At 45.4% G+C, this 23,326-nt stretch overlaps 2 protein-coding genes across 2 annotated transcripts in view; one reads left to right on the top strand and one right to left on the bottom strand.

Moving 5' to 3' along the window:
* LOC124184523 overlaps positions 1 to 23,326 on the bottom strand; it is a 77,138-nt gene that overhangs the window by 17,847 nt on the left and 35,965 nt on the right. Inside the window, exon 9 of the mRNA XM_046574313.1 lies at positions 12,846 to 12,930. Coding sequence (XP_046430269.1) covers positions 12,868 to 12,930 — 63 coding nt within the window. The 3' untranslated portion in view covers positions 12,846 to 12,867. The remainder of the gene's footprint in view (positions 1 to 12,845; positions 12,931 to 23,326) is intronic.
* The window catches only part of LOC124184522 (dopamine D2-like receptor), a 124,353-nt gene that overhangs the window by 98,535 nt on the left and 2,492 nt on the right, over positions 1 to 23,326 (top strand). Inside the window, exons 4-8 of the mRNA XM_046574312.1 lie at positions 9,299 to 9,408; positions 11,556 to 11,808; positions 13,468 to 13,568; positions 17,510 to 17,692; positions 22,462 to 22,910. Coding sequence (XP_046430268.1) covers positions 9,299 to 9,408; positions 11,556 to 11,808; positions 13,468 to 13,568; positions 17,510 to 17,692; positions 22,462 to 22,910 — 1,096 coding nt within the window. The remainder of the gene's footprint in view (positions 1 to 9,298; positions 9,409 to 11,555; positions 11,809 to 13,467; positions 13,569 to 17,509; positions 17,693 to 22,461; positions 22,911 to 23,326) is intronic.

Genomic DNA, 23,326 nt, shown 5'->3' with positions numbered 1-23,326 from the left:
CTCGAAACTGCTGATGAAGCACTCTTGTTTTTATCGAGGATACCTTACGTACGCAACGAGCAGGGTAACGATTAAGTGAAATTGCCTTTTTCGAACGGGTGGCGAGCGTAAAGGACAGAGAAGTACGTTCGAAGAAAATAGTAACGCGTGCGAGCGGAGACAATAAACTTTACGCCCTCGCCGCAATTCATCGCGAAATTCAATCCCTTTGATTGGTATTTCATTAGCGCGTTACAATTGAATAATTTCGAGTCGATCCTTCGAGAAATGTAAAAATTTATACCCCATGTTTAACGATCGCCAATGCATTGATCGGGACGATCAATACGGTATCACTTTGAGACTACGACGCTGTTGTATTTGACTTGTTGAAAGTTGGCCCGAGAATCTAACGGTTTCTTGAGGCAAGGTGAAAAAAGAATTACCTAAAATAATGGTTTGTATACATGGTATGATATTATTGTCAGTACGAACAGTTGATCCGCAGTAGATATTCTCCGTGCACGTATAATGATACCTATGCCAATAACAGATAGGGAAAAAATGTGATTTGATCGTTACCGAAGGTAATGAAATGGAAATATCCGAACCGCCACCCCACCAGATATAGGGTTTTCTTCCTTTTTCGACATTCACACCGCGATCCTGGATTAACGATATAACGCAAATTTTGGTCGTTTCGCGAAGGTTGCGACGTCAACCCTCGAGCATAATCGAGCATCGCGTGCCACGCAACATTGCGAACACCCTGCGAAGAGGGAAGAAATGTAAGATGGTGGATAAATAAATCACGCCTTATTCGTTACGTCAAGGATGCGTCAAATTCAGCTAAAAATTCCAAGTTGGGTATAATAACAACATAAGCCGTGGGGCGGAGCTTTTTTTAGATTCCTTTATCGTGCTGCGGGAATCGCTGAAGAATCCGATACCTCCGAATATTCGTAACCAAGTAAAATTTGAACAAAAACAGCTACAGCCAAAATATGAATTCATAGATTTTCGTACCGAGAAAATCAAACTTTGATGACGAAAAAATAAAGCTTTTGAGAGGAATAGTTTGTTTCGAAATAAACTGATATTGAGCCGTGAAGCACGGAAGCTTTTTTCTCCCTATCTGGATTATTATTTTCTATTCTTTGGTCGCCAAAATCGATGTTTCACTATACGTATACACGTGATTAACATCCTCAAAGGAAAACAGACCTATTTATCAGCGTGTCTTGTATGACACATGGCTGATCGCCACACGGTGTATTTATACATTTATTACATAGACCTCAGTGAGTCTAGTAAATCGATATTCCTGGCGATGTGTACAAATCACACGTCTATTCGCTGTAAATGACAGATAGATGCAACCCTTAAACTATTGACAAAACAAATCGGCAATGTTCGGGTGTAATAAATTTTGGAACGAGTCGAGATATTGCGAAGATCCTCACCGATGTTTTAAGAAGTATTTTATGTTTTTTTTTCTTTCTTCTATTTATATATGATTTCTGTCACGGTGGGTTTCGGAATGTTTGGGAAAAAAAAACTAATTGGCGAATCTTCTGGATGGGAAAAGACGGTGGCGGCAGTAAATTTAGTGAAAAGAAAAATTTAAAGGACCTCTGAGACACGAAGGTATAAAAGTCGCGAAAAGAGAATCGATTCGAAGACGTCGCGACGAGGTTACAAATGACGGCTATCTTCGCCCTGACGCCTGACGCATTGCATTACGGCTTAACCTCTCCTTGAGGCGAAGAATTCCTCATCCAAGGAAAATCCTACCAGGCTCCGGAAATGATATATTTGACGCGACTGACCTACCGCCGCGCCGCGCCGTGATCGTAGACGCCAAACCCAACCTCCCCCTCTTTCCCGAATTCGAAATTATTCCAAATGCAGGGATGATATCGTTTGTCTCCGCCCCGAATGTATTTTCCCCAAGCCGCGCAGCGTCGAACCCCCGGATTCGTCGGCGACGCGCGATTTCAAAGGCCTTGATTTTCATCCCCCGGAAATCGCACGCTTTACTTCAACGTATATATACACACACACATATATATATATATTTTTCTCTCCCTTCCTTTCACGTCACGCTACGTTAACGATCATTTATCAACCCGCTGACGTCATCTTTGTATCTCACCGCGCGCACGCTCCTTCGATTTCTGCAAGAGATGTTCCCCATTTTTCCCCCGCACCCTAATCAAATTAAATCGAGCGATATTAAACAGGGGCTTGTGGGGAAAAGTGTCCCTAATTGTCGAAGAAATTTAGCGGTAAATTTACCACCTAATCGATTGTCCCTTTCTACGGTGTAACTTTCATTATACATATTTATTGTACCTGGATACACAATAAAGCTCGAAGGCGAAGACGCAGGTTTGCCTTTAACGTCCCTTCCATCGGCGTATTAATTACCCTCTGTGTTAATTATCCCAAGATGTGTCCCGCAGATCTTGGGCCGAGAATCCCCTCTCGCAACGTGACACGAAGAGCCGAGATTTCTCCCACGGCCTGCATCAGCGTCTAGAGACTAGAAGCACAAGAGGGAGAGTCTTTCAGCCCCGCATCATAGCCTATTAATTATTGCGGAGGGTGGGAAGGAATGGGGGGTGGAGGTGGGGGTGGGAGACCAGGACCTTGACAAGAGTCTTCGGTCCTCACAGACGGGTAAAGTGTCACTCGAGGCGGGAGATATACCCCGTTTTACCCCCTCTTGCCCCCTTTCGCCCCTTCTGGCACCCCGCGTACTTCACGTTACGTTAGACAAACGAGTTAGCAGTCCCGACGAGAAGTGCCATCCATCAATCCGAGAAGATGGTCCTGTATACGGAACGTCTCGCGTACACTATTTACCTTCCTCGATCCCTCCGGTAAATCGAAAGCTGTGACGTCTTTCCCTCAGCTGCCCGCATGTGCGCGTTTTACTCCGAGAGCTTTGATGGTCCCGAGTATGGAATACGAGGTACGAGACGCGTGGCTGGTCGAGCTTCGTGCATGGTTTATCGCGTTGTTCATTGTTGGCGAGAAAAAAATCCCTCTCGCATTCTTCCCAAAGTCGAATATTTTCGCTGAAATTATCGCAGGATTTTTTTCGACCATTTCTTATACCTCGAGTATATGAAATAGGCGTTGTAATCTTTTTGCGCGAATAACAGAGTGACATATGCGCTTGTTTTTTGCTACCGAGAAGAATGCAATACTTCGAAGACGAAGGCTGGTTGTAATTTCAAATATCTTTACGATGCGTCGAGTGGTCGCGTTCAGACACCCTCTACGAATCTTTACCAAATCTGTCTGGGTGCTGGTTTTTGTAAAGTCTGGTTGCTCTCCCAGATGATGCACGCCGAGCAAGGCCGCAAATTTATCCATTATGCAAGTTAGCGAATTCTTGCTCGAGAAAAAGTTTCAATTTTTCCTCGACAGCTTTCGCGTTCTACCGATTCGCACAGTTTTCCAACGTAAACCGCTAGCTGAAACGGTCCATGCTACGTATCATGTGCATATACGTATACATATATATATATATATATACATATACATATATACACATATAACCATAGATTTTCGGGGTGTATGAGGAAAGTTTTCGCACGCCAGGTGGAAAACTGATTTCGTTTCATCCTTGAGGAAAATTTCTACCGGCACTCCATCCGCAAACGCGTGACAGCGAAAATTGTGGTAAAATTATACGGTAATAAAACTAGCGGTTTCATTTCGTTTTGTTTTATTTCATTTTATTATTCTATACCGAATCGGTTCCGCTTCGCTTCGCGGCAGGGTCTGGAAAAATAATCCCTGAATGATGATTATCCGGGTCGAGCGATGGAAGAGGGAACCGTTAGAGTCCGAATTTGTTTCAAGTTAATATGGTGAATTAGTTTCGGCTGCAGATCAAACCTACAACCGTATAACGCAAGAAGACGTCCGCGTGGAAGTCTTGAGGGCATTTATGTTGGAACTCTTGCGTCACTCCGTATTCCTCAACGACGAATTCTCGTTTTATTTATGCTCGGTGAAACTTTACCCCTATATGCATAGAAGTGCCTTGCCTGGACAGAGTCTTGAATTATTCGCGTATGATACCGCGAACGATCCATTGAAATTCAAAACTTCACCCGCTCTGCATCTTGCACCAGTCTTACCGTGAAAATGCATAGCTCCATCTTTTCCGACGTCGCGAAAACGCTTCGACGTCACTCCTGTAAGTTTGACTTATCGTAAGCGGATGTCGCACCCTCGAAATAGTTGTCGATTGATGCACTTCGGAGTGTATTCGAGCTAGAAAATCCGGCTGCCTACCGACCCCGCCTCCAATTTCTCAACGCCCGCCCCAGCGATTTACGAACCTGCCGATAAATCCTTCCGACGTTTCCGAGGTAGGTACAAAAGTATAAATCCAGGATTGGCGGAATAGGCCAAGCACATAAATTATAATCTTTTCTCGCCCTTCGATGAGGGCAGATCCTCGTCAGGCGGCAGGGTAGCCTGGATCCAGGGTCGGGAGTTCGATGGAACAAATAAGGTCCTTTGACTTGTCAATCGTCCTGACGAAGGTCCCCGGTTGATCGTTAAAGTCCTTAGCTATACACATGTCCGGTTTCCTGGCATGCGAGGAGCCGGATGAATCGACATCGCTCGTCGGCCGGGCCCAGGGGTTAGAGTTGAACGAACCCCACCTCCGCCCCCGAGATCTCCTTGTCCCCGACGGAGTGACCGGGGCCTGTAATACGCGAACAAGGTGCATACTAAACTCCCACGGCCTGGCCTTGTCTTTTGCTCAAACCTACCGGCGCCATTAACGTCGGGATCAATTCCTTGCCGAACTATTTCGGCGAGATAACGAGGTCGGAATTCTCTCGAAGTTAGCCTCGCCTAATCGCCGACACGGCAGTACGGCCGAACAGCCGCTGGTGCAAGCCCGAAGTTGTCACAGATGTCTGCCAGGTAGATTTAATCTCGGCTGGTCGTCCTGTGCCGCGAATCCTAACTAGGCGGGTCCGAATTCACCCGGTTAAACCCCTATAGCGAATTAACCAAGTTATGCCTTACACGTCCTGTCGACTACTCGCCCACGGTTTAGGATTATGCGTCGGCTCCTGCAGGCCGAAGACTCGCCGCGGCGTTCTTAGTCACTGGCAAGGTCCGCGGTTGGATTGAATTCGATGCATTCGAACTACTTTATATACGGAACGGTACTGAATTAAGATCTGCCAAGTGCGCTGTGCATAGGTAGGGGTGTAGGTATAGCTGGCGGAGAAGACGCTTGAGAGATCGTAACATAAAATACGTTACGATCCCGAGCGGGTCGAGGGGTTTTCCATGTCAAGGACGTGCCCGGATCTCCGTTGGTCCATGAAACTGGAACAAGTCATATCTTCGATATTCCTCCTCGATTTGAATAAAAATTCACTTCCGTAAAAAGGTGAACGCAGCGTATACTCTTCGGCGAAATTAAAGAGGCCCCTGATACAAGGACTCCTTCCAGCTGTATAATATATACGGAATATTACGGAGTGTTCGAATTTCATCAGAGCCATTCACGCGTAGTCTTCCTCGACCTTCTTCTCCGCCCGACAATTTTTCATCCAATTCTAGCTGAACCCAAGATAATATGGCTTCCTCGAATCTCGCGAATCATCCTGTACCGACTTTTCAGCGCCCGAAGGACGAGTCTGTGCATGCAGGCGAACGGAGGTCCTTCGGGATAATGCCGCATCGAATCTCAAATGGAAGATCTCCCGATTTGGCGCAGCCCTCGGATACCGAAGGTTTTCAATTTACGCAAACCAAAGAGACTTGAGAGACTCTTGGAACTCCAATAGTGCACAGACCGCACGGACATTACGGGACAGTATCAACCGGCTACACATACCGACGTCTCGTTAAATATTTATCGACCAGAGCGAAAGGCGAAAACCTCTCGGGCAAACTTCTCCTCGAAGGACTCGGAGGAGTTTGGACATAATGGCTGAAGTATTCAAGCAAATGCCTTTTGCGCTAAATCCCTCGCCAAAAAAGTTTCCCCCGTATATTTCGTACTTGCAGCACTAGGAAAAACTTGAACGCCACCTCCCTATCTCGGCTCTGTGGCTTATGCACCATTCGTCTTAGTCGTTTGCTCTACCTTCCCTTCACTGTTCCTCCGTAATACCAACGGCTAACGTTTTAGTCCGAAAGGTCCAGACGATTAAATCATCAAGCGACTTTGCAGGGTCGGACTGAGAAGTTCTTTGCCATAATACCAGGCCGTCGATAATTACCAAACCGTTTCAAGTTAACCGCAGACCGCCGACTAAACGCAACTTCTCTCTCTTTCTCTATCTCTCTCTCTCTCTCTCGATGCTTTCGACTTGCGGGTTTCTCCCTGGTATTTATCGCCCTCTCATGCAAGTCATTACGGTCTGGCTGAAACCCGGGTTTCATCTCACCTCACACCGTCAGCGAATACAATTTTTTCCCGCTCTGCCATGATTTCTCTTCTCTGTCTCTCTCCACCGTCGATTATGATTCTATTTTTGATTTATTCGATTATTTTAAGGTGTAGACTATTTACACCGCCTAAAGGGACTTGTCCCAAGGCTAAATAAAGTTGTACATATCGATCCTTCCTTCGACGCGGTAAAAAGTAGACACATAGTGCGGCTCCACGGTGTAAAAACGCTGAGACTGCAATAAGTGTAAACTATTCGGTATAACGACAGGGCGAGTCCTCGAGCTTAAACCAACTACCGTGATAACTATCCATCCGACCGAGAACTTGGGGCGAAACTTTCACGAAATACCCGTTTGTTTGATCGTCCTCCAGCGCCTGACTGGCTCGCTCAATTTTCTCTCTTGTTGATATCAAGCCAATATCAGCCGAACCCCAAGCACCTTCAATATTGCACTATCCTGAAGCTGGAGGATATTTTTAATCCGTCCTCTTGTTCCACTTATTCTTCCACCGGAATGATTTTACCAGAGGTAAAGATCGCAATAGCCCCTTTGAGATTAAATGCAACGACGAGATTGCTGTTCCATTCGTCTCGCAAAACTGAACAACTCATTTCACTTGCAAGTAGGAAACATTGTCCATTGTCGGTTAGACCGTACAGAATTTGAGGAGAACTGCGCGCGGTTTCATCTACTCGACAATAGTTCGAATCTCGCAAAGGGTGTCACGGCAATCCCTTGGCTTTGATCTCCCTGACTTTGACGGGTTGTTTGCACCCCGACGTAACCAGTATCATCGATCCTTACAATGTGGTCGGGATTCGCATTCAAATCTCATCCGTGTCACGGGATCGAGAAACTTTGGTCATTCGCTAGTTTTCATATTGATCTTGGTAACACCTGGAAGGTTATTGAATTATAATACCGAGAGTTGGTTTGAGTCAGTCTCTCTCTCTCTCTTTGGTTCTCTCGCACCTTCCGTTGATGCGACTAATTCGATATCCGGATGATAAATGAAAGGGTTTAACATGCGAAATGCGACCGCAGTATCATTCCTTTGTCCGTATTACGATATACACGGATGGATATCAGAGCCGACGTTGCAGAACTCTGAGAGTCGTCGAGTCATGCAGCTTGCTTCAAAGTAAAAACCTTTGTGAAGAAATCGCTTCGATAATTATTGTCACCCGATGCAAAATCCGACAGGACGTTGGAAATTTACAAAAAAAATATTCTCCCTCTCTCTCTCTCTCTCTCTCTCTCTCTCTCTCTCTCTCTCTCTCTCTCTCTCTCTCTCTCTCTTCGCTTCGTTTAACTTAAGCCTTTTGATCGAGCGACGTAGCGCGCGCACATTTTACTCGTAAGACACTCGTGCTTTTTTGCCCGTCTGAGAGATAATCCTGATTCAATATCTGCGAATTGCAGAATCTGAATTGTCCCGAGAGTCGGGAGATGAGACCCTGTAATGAAAAGCCACGGTTATCCATTCTCCAAATGACGCCGCTTAAGCTCAACGTAGGCGGTGAAGCAGAAGGTCGTCAAGTTCCTCGAGCAACGCACCTCGCGAAATTTCAGTCAGCAATAATTGTTTCCTGCTATAGGCTAAAGACCCCACTCTACGTGAAGAACGAGCCGCCATCTTGAGCAGGAAGCGTCTGCAGGGATTGTAAATAGACCAATTTCGGTGTGAGCCTAGTCCGTAGAAATCGCAGACTTTCCGTGCCATTCGAGGGATGGTAAACGACGCTCGCGGCAACCAAACCTTTTCCACCTACTTGAAATAACCCAATTCAAATAATAGCCGCACCGCACCGTTTAATACTAAAATGTTACACGGAAGTCTCGGACTGGCTGCACGTATGCCTCGGTGACCATTGCATCCGAGAATGCAGCCAGTGGAATTCGAGGTAATCATAATTGCTACCCGCATAACAATGCAGCAGCAGCAGCAGCAGCGGCAGGATCAGGATCAGAATATGCGCCGAGCAGCAACCGCAGCAACGGACCGGGAAGTCTTCCGCTCCGTTCCACCAGGTTCGGAATATATACCTCCGTTAGATAAAGGAAACGCCTGCACCGAGGCCAAGAGGGTGTGTAAACTTATATATTCTCTCTGTGAGAGAAAACTTTAAATATAGCCAGTGGTTGCGAGGGTGTCTGTACGTACAACCCGGCTTCATGCGGATAGCAAAGCTGTGTATGTGCCCCGCGTATCTAAGATACATAAGTTATTTACAATCCTTGCGCTATCTAGACGGGGAACGTGGGAAGGCGGGCGGAGTACACGCCCAGCTATAACTGCAAAGACGGGAAGGACGGTGGAAGAATGGCAGCTCTGACTTCACCTAAATCGAAACACCCTTCTCGGGACAAGGCTTTTCCAATACCTCGACTCGTAGGTACGGCCAGGTGCGGTGTGACGGAATGAAATGAAAAAATAACAGGGCGTGGATTTTGAAGGTGGAGAAAAGCCGCGCACGCAACCGATCGGTCCGAAGAACCTCGGCGAAAGTTGAACGGAACGAACGGTCGGTTGATCGGTTCAGATTTACATCGACTCGACGAACCGGTCGACGAGTAATTTGTCACTTATCGGATGTAGGCGAACGAGTGGTCGAATTTGGCGGAACGTAGAGCCGAGCCTTCGTTGATCAGAGGAGCGCGTTATTATACCCACATTCAGCCATCCGGGGGCAACAAAAGCGCCCCCGCGTGCAAACCCCGGCGTATTTCCGATGTTACTGGTTAATTGGAAGGCTGCGGCCGCGTAAATTTTCCCATATAATACCGTACACCGCATGCGGTACCAATTGTCGCAGTACGGTTGAAAACACCCTCTAATGGCTCGCCCCTTCCTCTTGATTGGTTTCAGGTAAACGGCGCGTGGACCCTGCCAGCCTTTGTTTGCGACTGCTACATCGCGATGGACGTAACCTGCAGCACGAGCTCGATCTTCAATCTAGTCGCGATATCGGTAGACAGGTGAGTCAAGCTCGTCGGGCGGGCGGTTTTTCGGAAAATCTGGAGATACTCCGCGCGGCGAATTTCCAGTCCGACGGAAAATCTCGGCTTCCGCTCCGCCGGATATCTCTGTGATGTCTAATACAGGTACACCTACGGATTCGACGAACGTTGGGCGAATTCTTCGAGGCTTCGTTTGCGACCAGAAGGACTACGCTTAGGTACACCGCGGGAGAAAAGAATAGAGTTTGCTGATTTTCTTCGCGCGTGACGCGAATGCCTTGCACACTCCGTCGACGTGTCGTAAATGTGTACGTACAGTAGGAATAGCGACGTACATTTGACGCGCAAATAAAATTTATCCCGTTCCCGGAATAGTAATGACAAGAATAACCATGTGTTATTCTTCTGACCATTGTTGCTTTTATTGTTATTTTTATTATTATTACTATTGTTCGGAGGGATGGTAGCAACGATAAGCAACGCGCGGGACGTAGAAGGGATACCGTATGGAAGAGCCTGCGGTATGCGGCGCAGGATTTCTCATATCGCTGCTTTATTATGTGTCGTACCGGAAACTCTTCGCACTGTATCTACACGGGCGTAGACGTGTATCTGCATTCGCGTACCGGTTATGTACACAAAAATACCGTTAGAAATATCTATACGTCATATAACTTCCGCTCGTAGATACCTTAACCGAAGAACACGGTTCTTTGCACTCTTTCGCAATATTCGTTTTCTTTCAAGTCCCGCGATACATGTTTCTTTAAATTTTTTTCTTACTTTACTTCGCGTTTTTTTTTTTTTTTTATTTGAATTGGTTTCATCGCGATGTGTACTACATCTCGTTTATTACCTACGAGTAATCGATATTTACACAATTTACAAGGTACACGGCACAGGATGAGATTTGGTACCTGGTACTTACGCATCTTCGTCGACGCTGCTCCTTGTTCCCTCGTATTACGCGATTTTCCGGATCCTCGATATTATCACAGGCTTACGTATTACGAGATCCGGGATTTTCCATGAATAAACAAGCGTTTCCGAAGGCTGCAGGAATTACAAACTCGATAACGCGGCTTCACGAAAGCGAGATCCGATACACCGTACATAGTTCCGAACTAACGACCAATCTACTTCAAGCTCGCGTTAATATCAGCAATTTTTTCATTTTTTACGCTCACGTTCGCTACAGAGTAAAAGAGTATCGAATCATTATATTCTATTCTATTCCGGCATTACACTGTTTCGTACAAGTAGTACGATACTTTTTTCGAATCGACGTTTTATCAGCCCCGACGTTACGTTGAAAGAAACAAAACGTTGTTGAAAAGAAAAAAAAGAAAATGCATTATATCGAGAGAGAAGAAACATTGGTTATTTCTAAGAATGTTACATCGCCTCGCCTGATTCGTCCTTTAACAAATATTTTCCAATCATCGTATGTATGTATAACCTACGTGCTCTTGCCCGTATTTCCCCGCGGCTTGTTGAAGTCTTAAGAAAACATCCGAAACTCCTACTATTATATCGCAAGGCGTGTGCGCTCCGCAAACATCCATACTCTCGATAGGATTTTACTCCCGCTACTTTCCACCTGAGCCGCCTGCCTCTCGTGGAACAAGAGACTAGTCTTTTATAACGCGGGTATACCTCGGCGATGAATCGCATTTTCCGAGCACGCCGCACAGCTCGGATCTTTAAATGAAAATTAAAAAAACAGACCTGCCAACTGCTGGCGAAATCGAAGAAATCAAAGTCATAGAACCCTTGCGGAATCCGACTCACCCTTTATCCCGGTCGTGCAGTGCCATAGGTGGATTTACACTTTCGCGAAAACGAACGTTTCGAACGGACGGAGGCGGCGAGGGGATAGAAAAAAAAATAGCGGAGGTCCCAGAGCGTTGGGTTGCTTTTAGCGGTAAAAGCGTCCTTTAAGTCGTCCCTGCCCTCATAACTGGGTCGCGGAAACCCTGACGTCACATCCTTCTCACAAGGGCCGAACGACGGTCGACGAATCTTATACACTATCGCTCGGCTGCGATTTCGTTCGGGAAATGTTCGGGCGGTTTTCACTCTCGTCCGATGTATTATCGGAATAAGCGAATAAGACGCAAATCGTGGAGTCGAGACTAATCGGGTATTACGATCCTCTGTCGCAGGTACATAGCCGTAACGAAGCCGATAAAATACGCCAAGCACAAGAACAACAGGAGGGTGTGGATGACGATAGTGCTGGTATGGGCGATATCGATAACCATAGGAAGCCCGATAGTCTTGGGCCTGAACAACACGCCGGACAGGATACCGGACCTCTGTCTCTTCTACAACACCGACTTCATCATCTACTCGAGCCTCACGAGCTTCTACATACCCTGCATCATCATGGTCTTTCTCTACTACAACATATTCAAGGTTAGCCGGCAAACTTACGACGCTTCCGCTCTTCGCGCTTTGATCGGTCCAGCGGCTTTTCCGCGCTCCGCCGTCAAACGAAACTTTGCGCCAAAAAGTTACCGGCCCAGAAAGCCACCCCAGCCCGAGTCGAAGGGGTGGCCCGACCGCTTTTACCGATACACCATCCGGCTGTATTCCCTGTTCCCGGATCTCGGCGAGACCGACGGGGCTAATTGTGTATTAATTACTTGGTCCGTGTCTCGTTCAGCACCTCGCACACACGTCACCGAAACACGCAAACACTTTAACGGAGAGGTTAATTGTCCTCTCTGTAGTTCTTGCATCCTTGCCAAGGCCGGATTGTGTGCAACAAGAAGGTGAATACGGATGGATTAACCGGCCATTATTAACTCGAAATTACACGTCGAAAACTTGGCCCATTTACCCTAATCCAAATGTCTTAGCTCCAGTCAAGGTGGGTATAAACACACACGCGGTTTACGGACTCGTGAGAAAGTTCGGAGTACCTACCTAACATCGCGCCACGATACGGAGGCGGGCGTATGGATACGCACTCACACATGCCTACCTGTCTGCAACAATACGGACCGGGGTCGTGGACCGACGGACAAATAGACAAACGGTCCAGGAACGCGAAACAAAATTGCCAGATGTGTGTGTACGAGCTACGATAAACTTGGACCCCTGGGGCAAACGCTCCGATCCCCCCCTCCATCCCACCCCCGGACTTTATCCACGGCACCCTGTCTCCTCCTCGTATACGGGTGATTCCCTAAAATATGGCTCCCCTATTTTCTTGCCTCGTTTTGGCGGCGAGGTGAAGAAGATAATCAACGAAAACAGCGCGAGTTGTACGCCGCGTGAAACTGAATCCGTTGTTTTCGCTTCGACGTATCGTCTGTTCCAGAGATAAATTTCAAAATTCACGATTCGAAGTAAATTCGTAACTTGGATTCTTCGTTTCACGACTTCGAGTCGTTTCGTCAGCTGCGAAAAGTACTTTTCAGAGTATGAATTTCTTTTTAATCGCTTACCGCAGAGTAACCTCTTTATCTGTCAACCCACGACGCATTTTTCCATCCGCTTTTGAAGCACCGCGAAAAAGACATTCCGGAATACCTGGAATAGAAAAGTGGGATTTTAATTTTGAGTATTATTATTATTATTATTATTTTTTTTTGTTTTTTAAATGACAAGAAAGTAAATTTCCCGAGGATCGTCTAACCGCGATCATATTTCACGGAATAATTCATACGCGCGATAATTTTTGACAAACGATCAGCGTGAGCTTAAGGTCCTTAGCTTAATCGATCCTCCGTTCACGGCATGGCGGCTGTTACCTGACGTTGACTATACCTATATACTCCAGGAGTAAACTTTGCCTCGCCGAAGAGCTTATGAACGAAGTGCGAAGTTTCCATGGTTGTTTGTTCTTTTTCCCTTTTTTTCTATCCATCCCTCTTTAGTGCAGTTCGTTTCTCTGCTTCCCAAAGTCCCGAGTCCGTCCGTCCCTTCGACGATATAATCGTTTAAGACTAATCGCCAGGAATATTATAGAGTTTCTTGTTTCGTACACGCGTATGGTTTGCAAATTTAAACGCAAATTTCATCCGCGAAAAACTAACCGTCGTTTGAATTTACTCACTTGTGTTTCAGGCGCTTAGAAACAGAGCCAAGAAAGCTCGGGCGGCCAGAAAACCAAATTTGGGTGACATCAAGCCGGGGAGCATAATAGAGAACATCGCTCATACGAGAAGGTGAGTTTTTTCACACTTCGCATTCTCTGTTTCCGAATTCTCTGTTCTCTGTTCTCGAGATTCCGTGCGTACAGTGCAACACAGGTACGAATCGAAATAGCGTTGTCGCTATTTTTTACGTAAACAAAGAAACACAAAAGTTCTTCCCGCATGGCCGGTTCACCCTGTGAAATATATTTCCTCGCCCCAGATTAACGCTATCTCCCTCCTCATGCCTGTTTCGTTCTCACCCGCGTTCTTCAATCGCGAACGATAACGATAACTTATTGTGCGGAAGGTGATTCGAAATCGGACCTACGGAAGGCCGGGAATTTTATCCGTTACGCCCAAGGTTCGCATTGATATCGCAGGTTATATCTCAATCCGTACTTTTATCCCCGAAAAACCAGATACTTGCCTAGAGGTAAATAGCTTTACCTAATACACGTCCGAGGAGCATGAATATAAGTTATTTGAAAAGAAAAAAAAAGAATGATACCGTTTTTAAAGTGCAAACGGAAAACACATGCAAATCCCAGCAGCGAAACAAGTGCAATTTCGAATTTCGCGTCGGGCATTTAGCTCTGCAACTAAAAAAGAGAAACGAAAGTTTTATTGTTATTTTCTCATTTCCTTCACCTGAACACGAACACATTCATCACACGGTTCTGCAAACTCGCATTCGAGTTGAAAAATGTAAAAATTTCCACGAATGTCCAGAATTTCGCATTATACTTCGTTCGTTGCGCACACACCGTACACCTAGGGTAATAAAACTGCACAGCCTGGGAAAGAATGTAACTACACGTTTCAGGCGAGGATTCAGGCAGTGTTTACGAGCCGAAAAATTGGGGAGTGTAGCTTCTTTCAACATTATAACCTCCATTCGTCGGAATCCTCGGGGTATAATTCTTTTCGGATTTGCAATATATATTCCGCATTACACGAATTTCACACACATTTACGCGTGTGTATTCTCTGGCTAATTCTTTATTCGGACGTTTCTACAGCGTTCGTTCCACGCTGACGGTAAAAATTTAACGGACGCGGTAAGTATTGAGAAGAAAGCGTTGACGGGTGCAAGACCCGACACGAGTATACCTACGTGAAACAGGATAACGTCTTGATATTGTGTTAATTTAATTTTACAATTAAAAAAATAACGGTTCGTTCCATACGTCCAACGATGAGTCTTCCGCACCTTCTCCGCGTCACCCTTAACAAGCACCCTGCAGCCTGGCTGACGATGAGCCGGCGCCTCCGTTCGGCGATAAAACGAATTATGACAGGGAAATAGTTGGATGCGTCTGGCGAATTCTCGTTCATCTCATTATCTCAGGCCGGCGCGCCGAAGCCGTCCTGGTTCTCCGAGATAGCGATGCTCTGGTAAGAGGGAGACTGCGGCATTGACGGGGATAAGGAGGTAAGGAGCTGCCGGCTGCACGGGGCGGTGGAATTGGGGGAGGATCCGATAGGTAACTAAGCCGCTTCGCCCTCGATTAACCCTTCGAGTCACACATTTATTGTGCTGAGTCAACTTTCATAACAAGAAAGTATTATGTGGCTTTTGGACTCTCTGATCACGAATCTGAAGTATGATTTCAAAAATTCTAACATGGCGTAAGATAATTTCAAATTTGATGAAATTCGGTAAAAGAAACTCTCGTTCAGGGGTTTTTTGGGTTACCGATCGATTTGAATCCCCATACTGAATAATTGACGCAAAACGTGTTACATAGGAGTAACTTTCTCGCAACTGAATTATTCCTTCAATTGAAACGATTTTTTTCAATCATATTTGCAAATTCAAATGTGTAAAGTATAATCGTGATTTTTTCATCTTCGGCCAATTCGTTCACGTCCATGCGTGTGACAAACCAGATTATAATACATATATTTGTTACTAGCGGTAAAGGAAACTAGTTGTGTAACTTTGTATTCCTCGGAATCTTTACCTTTGTACGAAGCGAAAATAATTCGAAACGGTAACACGATAATTCGAGCTCCTGTAAATTAATGATAATCGGTTCACATGTGGATTGCGAAGAAACGTCTTGTCAAATTTTTCACTTCCCTTCCATCTCTGACACGTGAAACACAGATAAAGCACTGCTTGTTACCGTAGAGTGGCAGGGACGAGGGTATCAAATTCCGGTTCGAAAATTTCAGAAAGAAAGCGAGAGCAGAGAATTTTTAAAAAAAACACGCCGCTCACAGTACGAATCGACGTTGACGCGATAACCGCTATTGTGCATATGTATAATATATACATACGTATTGATTGCACATGTAGGTACGTACGTACGCGTGTGTACGCAGGCTTTTGTTCGGGTCGTAAATTTTGACGCAGATATAAATTCGAATGCAAATAAAATTAATGGAGCGAGAGAAACGTATACATGCGTATAGGAGAGAGGGTGTAAAAACAACGTTGACGGGTCACGTCAGGGTGACAGTGACAGCTGGCCATAACAATTGAAAGCTACGTGCTCCCGGAGATACCAGCACTCCGTTAATAATGACGCCCGTGAGAGAGGGAGAGCAAAAAAAAAATTTGACAATTTTTCAAGGAAGGAAAAAACGAAGCGTAACGCGTATCTCTGCCAGAAAATCCTTGTCGCTTCGAAACGATGGAATCAACAAAAAACATATCTATACGTGAAACGAAAGGGGTCGACTTGGAATACGAAAAAATATCTTTTATCAATTAAACTCGACTTTTCCAATTTACATTCCATTTCGGTAGGAAAATAAAAGATATCATGTATGTTTAATCGTGAGAAGGGCAAAGCGGTTTGATAATGCTCTTCGTGTGTTCTTTTTTTTTTTTTGTTTTTATCTGTTTTTCGACAACTTTTTAATGTTCTAATACTTATCGCAGTGTTTCTTCGTGCGGTTTTGTTTTCCATAGGTAAACACCCTCAATTCTCTGTCTGAAAACTCGAGAATGTATACCTATATTTATATTATACATGAATACGCAATACGCTAGACCTCCACCATGTATACTGTGCCTATATACTTTATACGACGTCGTCTATCTCTTCTGATGTATGCCAACTTAGCCTCATGCCCCATTTCGTGTGTGTAAAACACAAAACAGAGTGTGTAACAAAAACGAAAAGAGAGAAATCTCCGAAATGTAACACCAGCTTATTGCGATGTGAAGATCATTAATCGCCTCGACGACCAACCCTTTCCAATCGTTACACACATTATACGTATATATTCTACATGTACGTCCAAAAAGGTTTATTGAAGTGACACAGCCATTCCCCTTAACAATACTTGTACAATGAGATACTCGAGACGTATAAAAACCCCGAAGTGCAGATCTGGAGTTGACGAAATTAACTCTAAATCGGTACAACTTATACAGTTGTACTATATACGTATATACATATAGTCAATGATTCGAAAAGAGATATGAAAAGTTCTCCGATACCGTAGACCGTAAAACTAGATTACGAAAAAGAAATCTCGATATTCTTTGGAACTAGCTTCGATGCAAATTACTCCTACTTCAGGAACCGGGCATCCATATTGTATACGATACGAGTGAAGTGAAACAGGAGTAATTTGCATCGAATCGTGACATATACGTCTACACGTACGTTATAACATATTTACCGATCCTCTTTCGATTTCGGCCCTGTAATCAAACCTCGATTCTCGAACTGTTAATCGGTGAATGCTTACAAGCCAATTATCGATAATTGCGCCAATTTATCTCTGTCTTTCTCCCTCTAATCCCCCTCGATTTCGATAGTTAATTAACCCGGTGCGGCGCGATAGGCGTTCTAGCGTATAGACGGGCAAGAATTTGGCTAACGATAAATCAATCGAGTCCTACTTCCGGCCCGATAAGCCCGATCGTTGTTATAAGAATCGCTGTGCCAGGCGTCGCAGCTCTAATTGGCACGGTTCTAACTAAGATCACGCAGTGTTTATTCTGTTGCAAGGTTTGCAGAGACGGCGTTGGGAGCTGCAGCCCTCGTTGCACCCGGGCTTGAAGAAGCTACGAACACCGCTTCGGGGAGCAACGAGGACGAGGACGAAAACGAAACGCCCTTGGAGCCCGGGGTCGTTATATCGAACGATAAGAGCACCGAGTTCATACTGGCCACCGTTGTCGAGGAGGCTGCGTAAGTCCCTCGTCGATTTACGATTCCTCTATTTCTCAACCACGTTGTCAAACATGTTACACAAAATCCGGTTAACTTTGAAAACGTCTCGGCGATGGTCGATCGAACGAAAATTACCAAGATTCGAATCGAGATTCGGGTGTTTCAGAGGCCTAGATTTGATCCTGACATCACGTGAGTCCATTCGTTAATACTTGTGCAATTAGAGACAATTTTTTTTCTATCTGAGAGTTCGCGCAACGCGTACCAAAGAGTTCGAGTCGCGTTTGCTTGTCAATTATACATATATCACGCGAATCCTGCTCACGTCTTATTCGCTGCGAAAGCGAGCAGGTATCGCATCTACGAATCCCGCCAGAATGGCAAAGACAGAATACGTATGGGAAGCGCGAATAAAGAGAGGGGCGGAGTGTTTCACAATCTATTGGAAAAGCAATTTCAACCGAGGTTGAATTTCAAATATCCAATTGAATTTCGCACACCCACTTCGCCAAGAGTTGTTCCTGAACTTTGAATCTTCGCATCTTATAGCATTGTGTCTTACACAGGGTATATATTTTAAACTCCGCCCGCGTGCCTCGAGATTTTATAAAATATATCCGAGAACTGTCGTGTTGACTTGCAATTAATCTAGCGTGTCGAAAGCTGCGGATCGTCGTGAGAATATTTCCATAATTATATTTCAATTACGCGAAATATTCGAAACACTTACGGACACTTCGGTACCTATAAGCGCGCTGCTCAGCTCGAAACATACAAGTTTTCTTGTTAATTTCCTACCCCTTGCTAATTAAGTGCCCAGGCATCGCGTAATTTCACATCCGTGTTCACTGCATAAGATGCCGAGCATCCGCAAGCCGACTTCGCGTCTGCCCTATAACAGGAGTTGTTCAACTGTAGCGAATGGTCTGACGGTTGTCTCTACGCAGCGTGAAAAAGTTTTAATAATATTTTCCGCAAATTTGACGCTGTTGCTTTTGGTTGTTGTAATTGTTTTTTTTTTTTTCGAAATTGTTCAGGTTAACGCACCGCCCGGCTACGCGACGTCTTTTTAACGAGCACACGCCGAAAGATAATTAGAGACGGTAAAAACATGGAAATAACAACCACCCTCATCCACATTTGCCTCTGAGCAGGATATAAATGATGGCCGTATAACGCGGTAATCCAGCAACGCATCCGCGTATTAAAATTTCTGGACTTTTTTAATATCCCTTTGAAACATCATGTTACACACCGGATATAATATAAAATATGAGGCAGACCGGGCGGCGAAGCAGCTGGTTCGCTTTAATTTTTATCAAAATTTAGCACTAGCTATTCTCCGTTATATGTTACATACAAACCTATGTTGTAGAAAATTTACATCACCACCACCGCGGATTGTGTAGTAGGTTGGTAGGTACTACCTGGTGCAGTTTGCTAGAGTTTAATTGCAGTTTGTTCTTTCAGAACTCGAGCTGTATAATGCTCTCACCTTATGGCAACGAGCCGTATTATTTTAAGCTCTGCAGCGAGTTCAATTCCGAGCTTATTCCACGCTAAATTATATCGCATCAAAATCCTTGTACAGGTTCTTCGAAAGGGTATTACTTTTTTACGTTACGTACCGAAGTCAATTCGAGCGGTCGATTCGTAAAGTATAAAGTTTTTCGACGCTCCGCGAGCCTTGATTGGTAAAAAAAGAATCACCTCGCTCGAGGAAAAGTGGAGAAATTCCAATCGTACGATTGGTCAGTAGATGCTGGAAATTGGAAGATAGTCCGACACTCTGACGTTCGCAACCGTTGGTTCGAGAACACGGCCGCATTGTCGTTGAAACGAGGTTAATTGAGTAAGTTCCTATTGAATATTGTCTCGAAAAGTCTTAATCCCCCTTTCAACCCCCCCACCCTTTTTTTTTTTTTATTTTTTTTTATTTTCCTCGTTCTTTCCTCTCTCCAATTTTCTTTTCTCTTGGCTAAAGCCTGACTTCCGAGAGTCGTTGAAAGCCTGAGTGAGGTGGCGTGACTCGTTATTACCTATTTAGGGGCTGCAGAGCTGGCAGTTGAACCTCTCGAGGAGATATTCAGCCTTGGTATAGATGTAGGAAGGGATAGTAGGTATGAGATCTCCGGCGACAGAGTTTCAGGGTTCGGGAAGGAACGGAACGCAAGGGCGTTGCCGTTTCAAATGACTCTATCAAATGCAAAACACGCCTCATCCATATTAATTAATCTTATTTCAAGATAATCAACAACAACCGATTGTCTGCCCGCCCGCTTTTCGTCCTCTCTCTCTCTCTCTCTCTATACCTGTACCGTGTCTCTAGCTTTATTTCCTTATCTGCCAGCTACGTACGGCTCGTGAAACTTCATCAACCTAATATATCGTTGCGAGGAAGAAGAAAAAGCAAAAAACATAAATAAATAAAAAAAATTGAAAGTATAATGAGAATCACGCTGTATAATTCTTTTCTTCCATTCCACGTCTCGTCCTCCTACAATATTTCATTCTTTCTCGTTCTTCGCGCGCATCTTTTTAAAATCAAACCCTGCCTCTGCAACTTGACAAAACGTTTTTGCGCGCGGTGGGGTGAGGTGGAAGGGGGGGGGGGGTTTGAGGCATTCTTACATCCCCCATCTGACAGGGTACTTTGGCACCCGACAAAGCGAACTCCACCTATACACTTCGTTTGCCACAGTGTTTTGCATAATACAGAGAAGCGTGCCCCCCTCCCCAACGTCCCTTCCCATCCCACCCCCTGCTCCCACCCGTAGGCTGAAGGGTGTTAAGGGCGAGGCGTTGAACGTAAACCGAAAAGCCAATGAGCCGGGGGATGTCGGGTATAAAAACATGGGGCGGTACATTTCGGTTGAGAAGTAGAACAGGTCGTTTTCATCCTCGAGGAAGTTAACACACGTACAGCTTTTACTCCCCTGCGGGCATATCACCCCCGTATTTTCTATCTCCCGGTGCGGCCAGCCCCGTCTGCCGACACCATAACCATACGTGCCCCGTGCTCGTAACCACGCCCTAATAACCACAGAGTATAACACAAAGTGCCAAGTCTGTAATTAAGAACAAACACGTGACCCCCGTCGGATAATCTTCCTCGATCTTACCAGATGGCTGCACGAGCAGGTTGAACAATATTTTCACACCTTTGAAGTTTAATTTTTACGAGCTTTAGGTTTTTCACATTTTTCACATTACTCGCTGAACTTCCCAAGGCGAGTTTTCAACTTGTGGAAGCGTTGACGTTTCGCAGTGATATTCTTCACCGGGTTTCGAATACCGGGTATTAAACCTTTCAGGGGTCACCTTATGGAGTAATATTCGAGCAGGGTAATGTCTCAGTTGCGAAAAACGTTATTTGAAAATGAAGGTAAAAGAAAACTCGTATTTTCAGTTCTACCGTTCTTGCCAATTACGACAATTCACGGTTCTGGTCTACGTGCGGAGTAAATGAACGTACCATGATTGACAGAATGAAAATTTATCAATTTTCAAACTACTCATCCGAGCTACACAAAAACTTGGTTACAAATCATTCGTACTCTGGTATTTATACAGTTACGTAAAGTTTCTTGAAAATTTCCAAAACATAACAGAATGTCGAACAAATATGAAGATACAGAATGCGGAGAATTTATCGTTTCAAATCGGGAGAAACAAACGGCACCTGAGGTAAGTGTACCAATTATCATTGACACAGGGTCGGTAACTGATACACTTGCCTTACGAATCTATCGACTCACCTCCGGCTCCCGGTCCCATGAATCGTGCAATTTCAGCCTATCGCGTTTCAAAGAATGGCTTTGAACGCACGTCTACCCTCCCTACCGGCCTGCCAACGGTGCCACGAACCACCAGCTCGATCTCCGCTTATACCGCTGCCCGACGACTACCGACTCGCACTACTGACCGACCTATCTACGCATCTACCTATCTACGTATCGTACGTTCCACTGAACATTGTACCAATCGTAAGCTGAAGGGGGAAGGGCGTGCAATAAAGTTATTGTTAGGCACGCATGGGAATCGGTTGCGATGGATGGCTGTATCACAGCGCAAGCTATACCGGTCGTAAATAGATTGATCGGCGAGAGCCGAAAGCTCGCCCAACAGCCACTCGGCACTCGGCACACCGCATCTATCCGCAATGATAGGTATACCTGTACACGTCCGGGCGCATGGTACACGCATAAATGATCGGCAGGACGCATCGCTGGCTTCCGATTGATCCTCGGCTGCGAGCCAGATGTCTCGTGAATAGATAACACCGCGCCTCCCTCGAGATCAAGGCAATTTTGACCTCCTCTATGGACCGTGATCCCGGTATTTCCTACTACTAGGTCATGCACGCCTGCCCGGCTAGCTAATTAGCCGCTGGCTTTAATTACACGGTTTAACCAGATCAAATTTTCATGAATTATCGGAAATTATTACATGCCTCTTTTTTTCTCACGCCAAGCTCACGTATGTCGTCGCCAAGAGTTTCCACCACGATCAGTTTTACGATTTAGATCAATTTCGCGATTACGTTACATTCGTTTCCGACTAAACTCTCTGGCTAATAACGTAGGATAAAAAATTCCAAAACTTTTTTGGATCGGTTCAATGCGATTTTAAGTATTACGCTAAACGAATTTCAAAGGAACTAGAGAGTTGTCTCTTGTAACGTTTGGCGATCGGCGTGAGTCGAAAAAGCAGTTTCTCTTCGACCATCGTCAAAGCTCCCATTTAATCGACAAAGCTAGATTTGATTTTTGAAAAACTTATCGCAGTTCCCGGTTCAGTATGATAGCCCAGACCCAGCTGACCGGGGGACCAAATGGAACCAGGGCGACGGATTCGTCTTACGAGCCGGTGAGCAGCGCGATCCACGAAGGACTCGAGACGAATTCGAGTCCAAATTTGAAGGTGGCGTCGGCCTCGTCGTCGTCCTCGTCGCCACCGCCGCCCAGGACGATGTCCGTAACGCAGGGGAGGAGAAACGGAAGTAACAACAAGCAGGAACTGAAGAGGTTGAGGAGCACCCCGTCCATGCTGCACCTTCAACTCGGACGAACCCCGAGCGTTTTGGGGGGCATGACCGTGAAAAAGGAGAGGAAAAATGCGTCGGCTGGCTCGAGGTTCACGATATACAAGGCGAACAAGGCGAGCAAGAAGAAACGGGAGAAAAGCTCGGCGAAGAAGGAACGGAAGGCTACGAAAACCCTCGCCATAGTACTCGGTAAGCTACACCGGAGGCTTCTGTTAATTTGTTGGATTGATTTTTGCCCTAATTCTCGTCACGTAGGTTGCGCGGGGTTTGTACGCCGGCGATTTTCGCGCAAGGTACATCGCACTGTGAGCGAAGTAGCTACTAAAATCGCTTTCCAATTATTAAAGCGGTTATACTGCGCGGGACTAACGACCTAAATCACATTATGCATGATTGTGCGAAAACCCAATTCTGAAGTTATCTCAAATCCCCGCGCCGGGACCTGGTGCCGGGCTTGTTTTAGCGCCGAGCAAGTTTCGAGTAGCTTTGCCCAACAGGAAAGTGATATATAGCCTGCTTGGGAGAATCTCGTAAGCCGTTAGTAGAAATGTTGCCACTGATTCTATAACGCGATTTAATAAAAACACTGTACGTACAAATATTCC

Source organism: Neodiprion fabricii, chromosome 6 (genome assembly GCF_021155785.1).
Source record: "Neodiprion fabricii isolate iyNeoFabr1 chromosome 6, iyNeoFabr1.1, whole genome shotgun sequence".
Classification (NCBI taxonomy): domain Eukaryota; kingdom Metazoa; phylum Arthropoda; class Insecta; order Hymenoptera; family Diprionidae; genus Neodiprion; species Neodiprion fabricii.
Note: the sequence above shows the minus strand (reverse complement) of the source record. Positions and strands in the feature narration are given on the sequence as shown.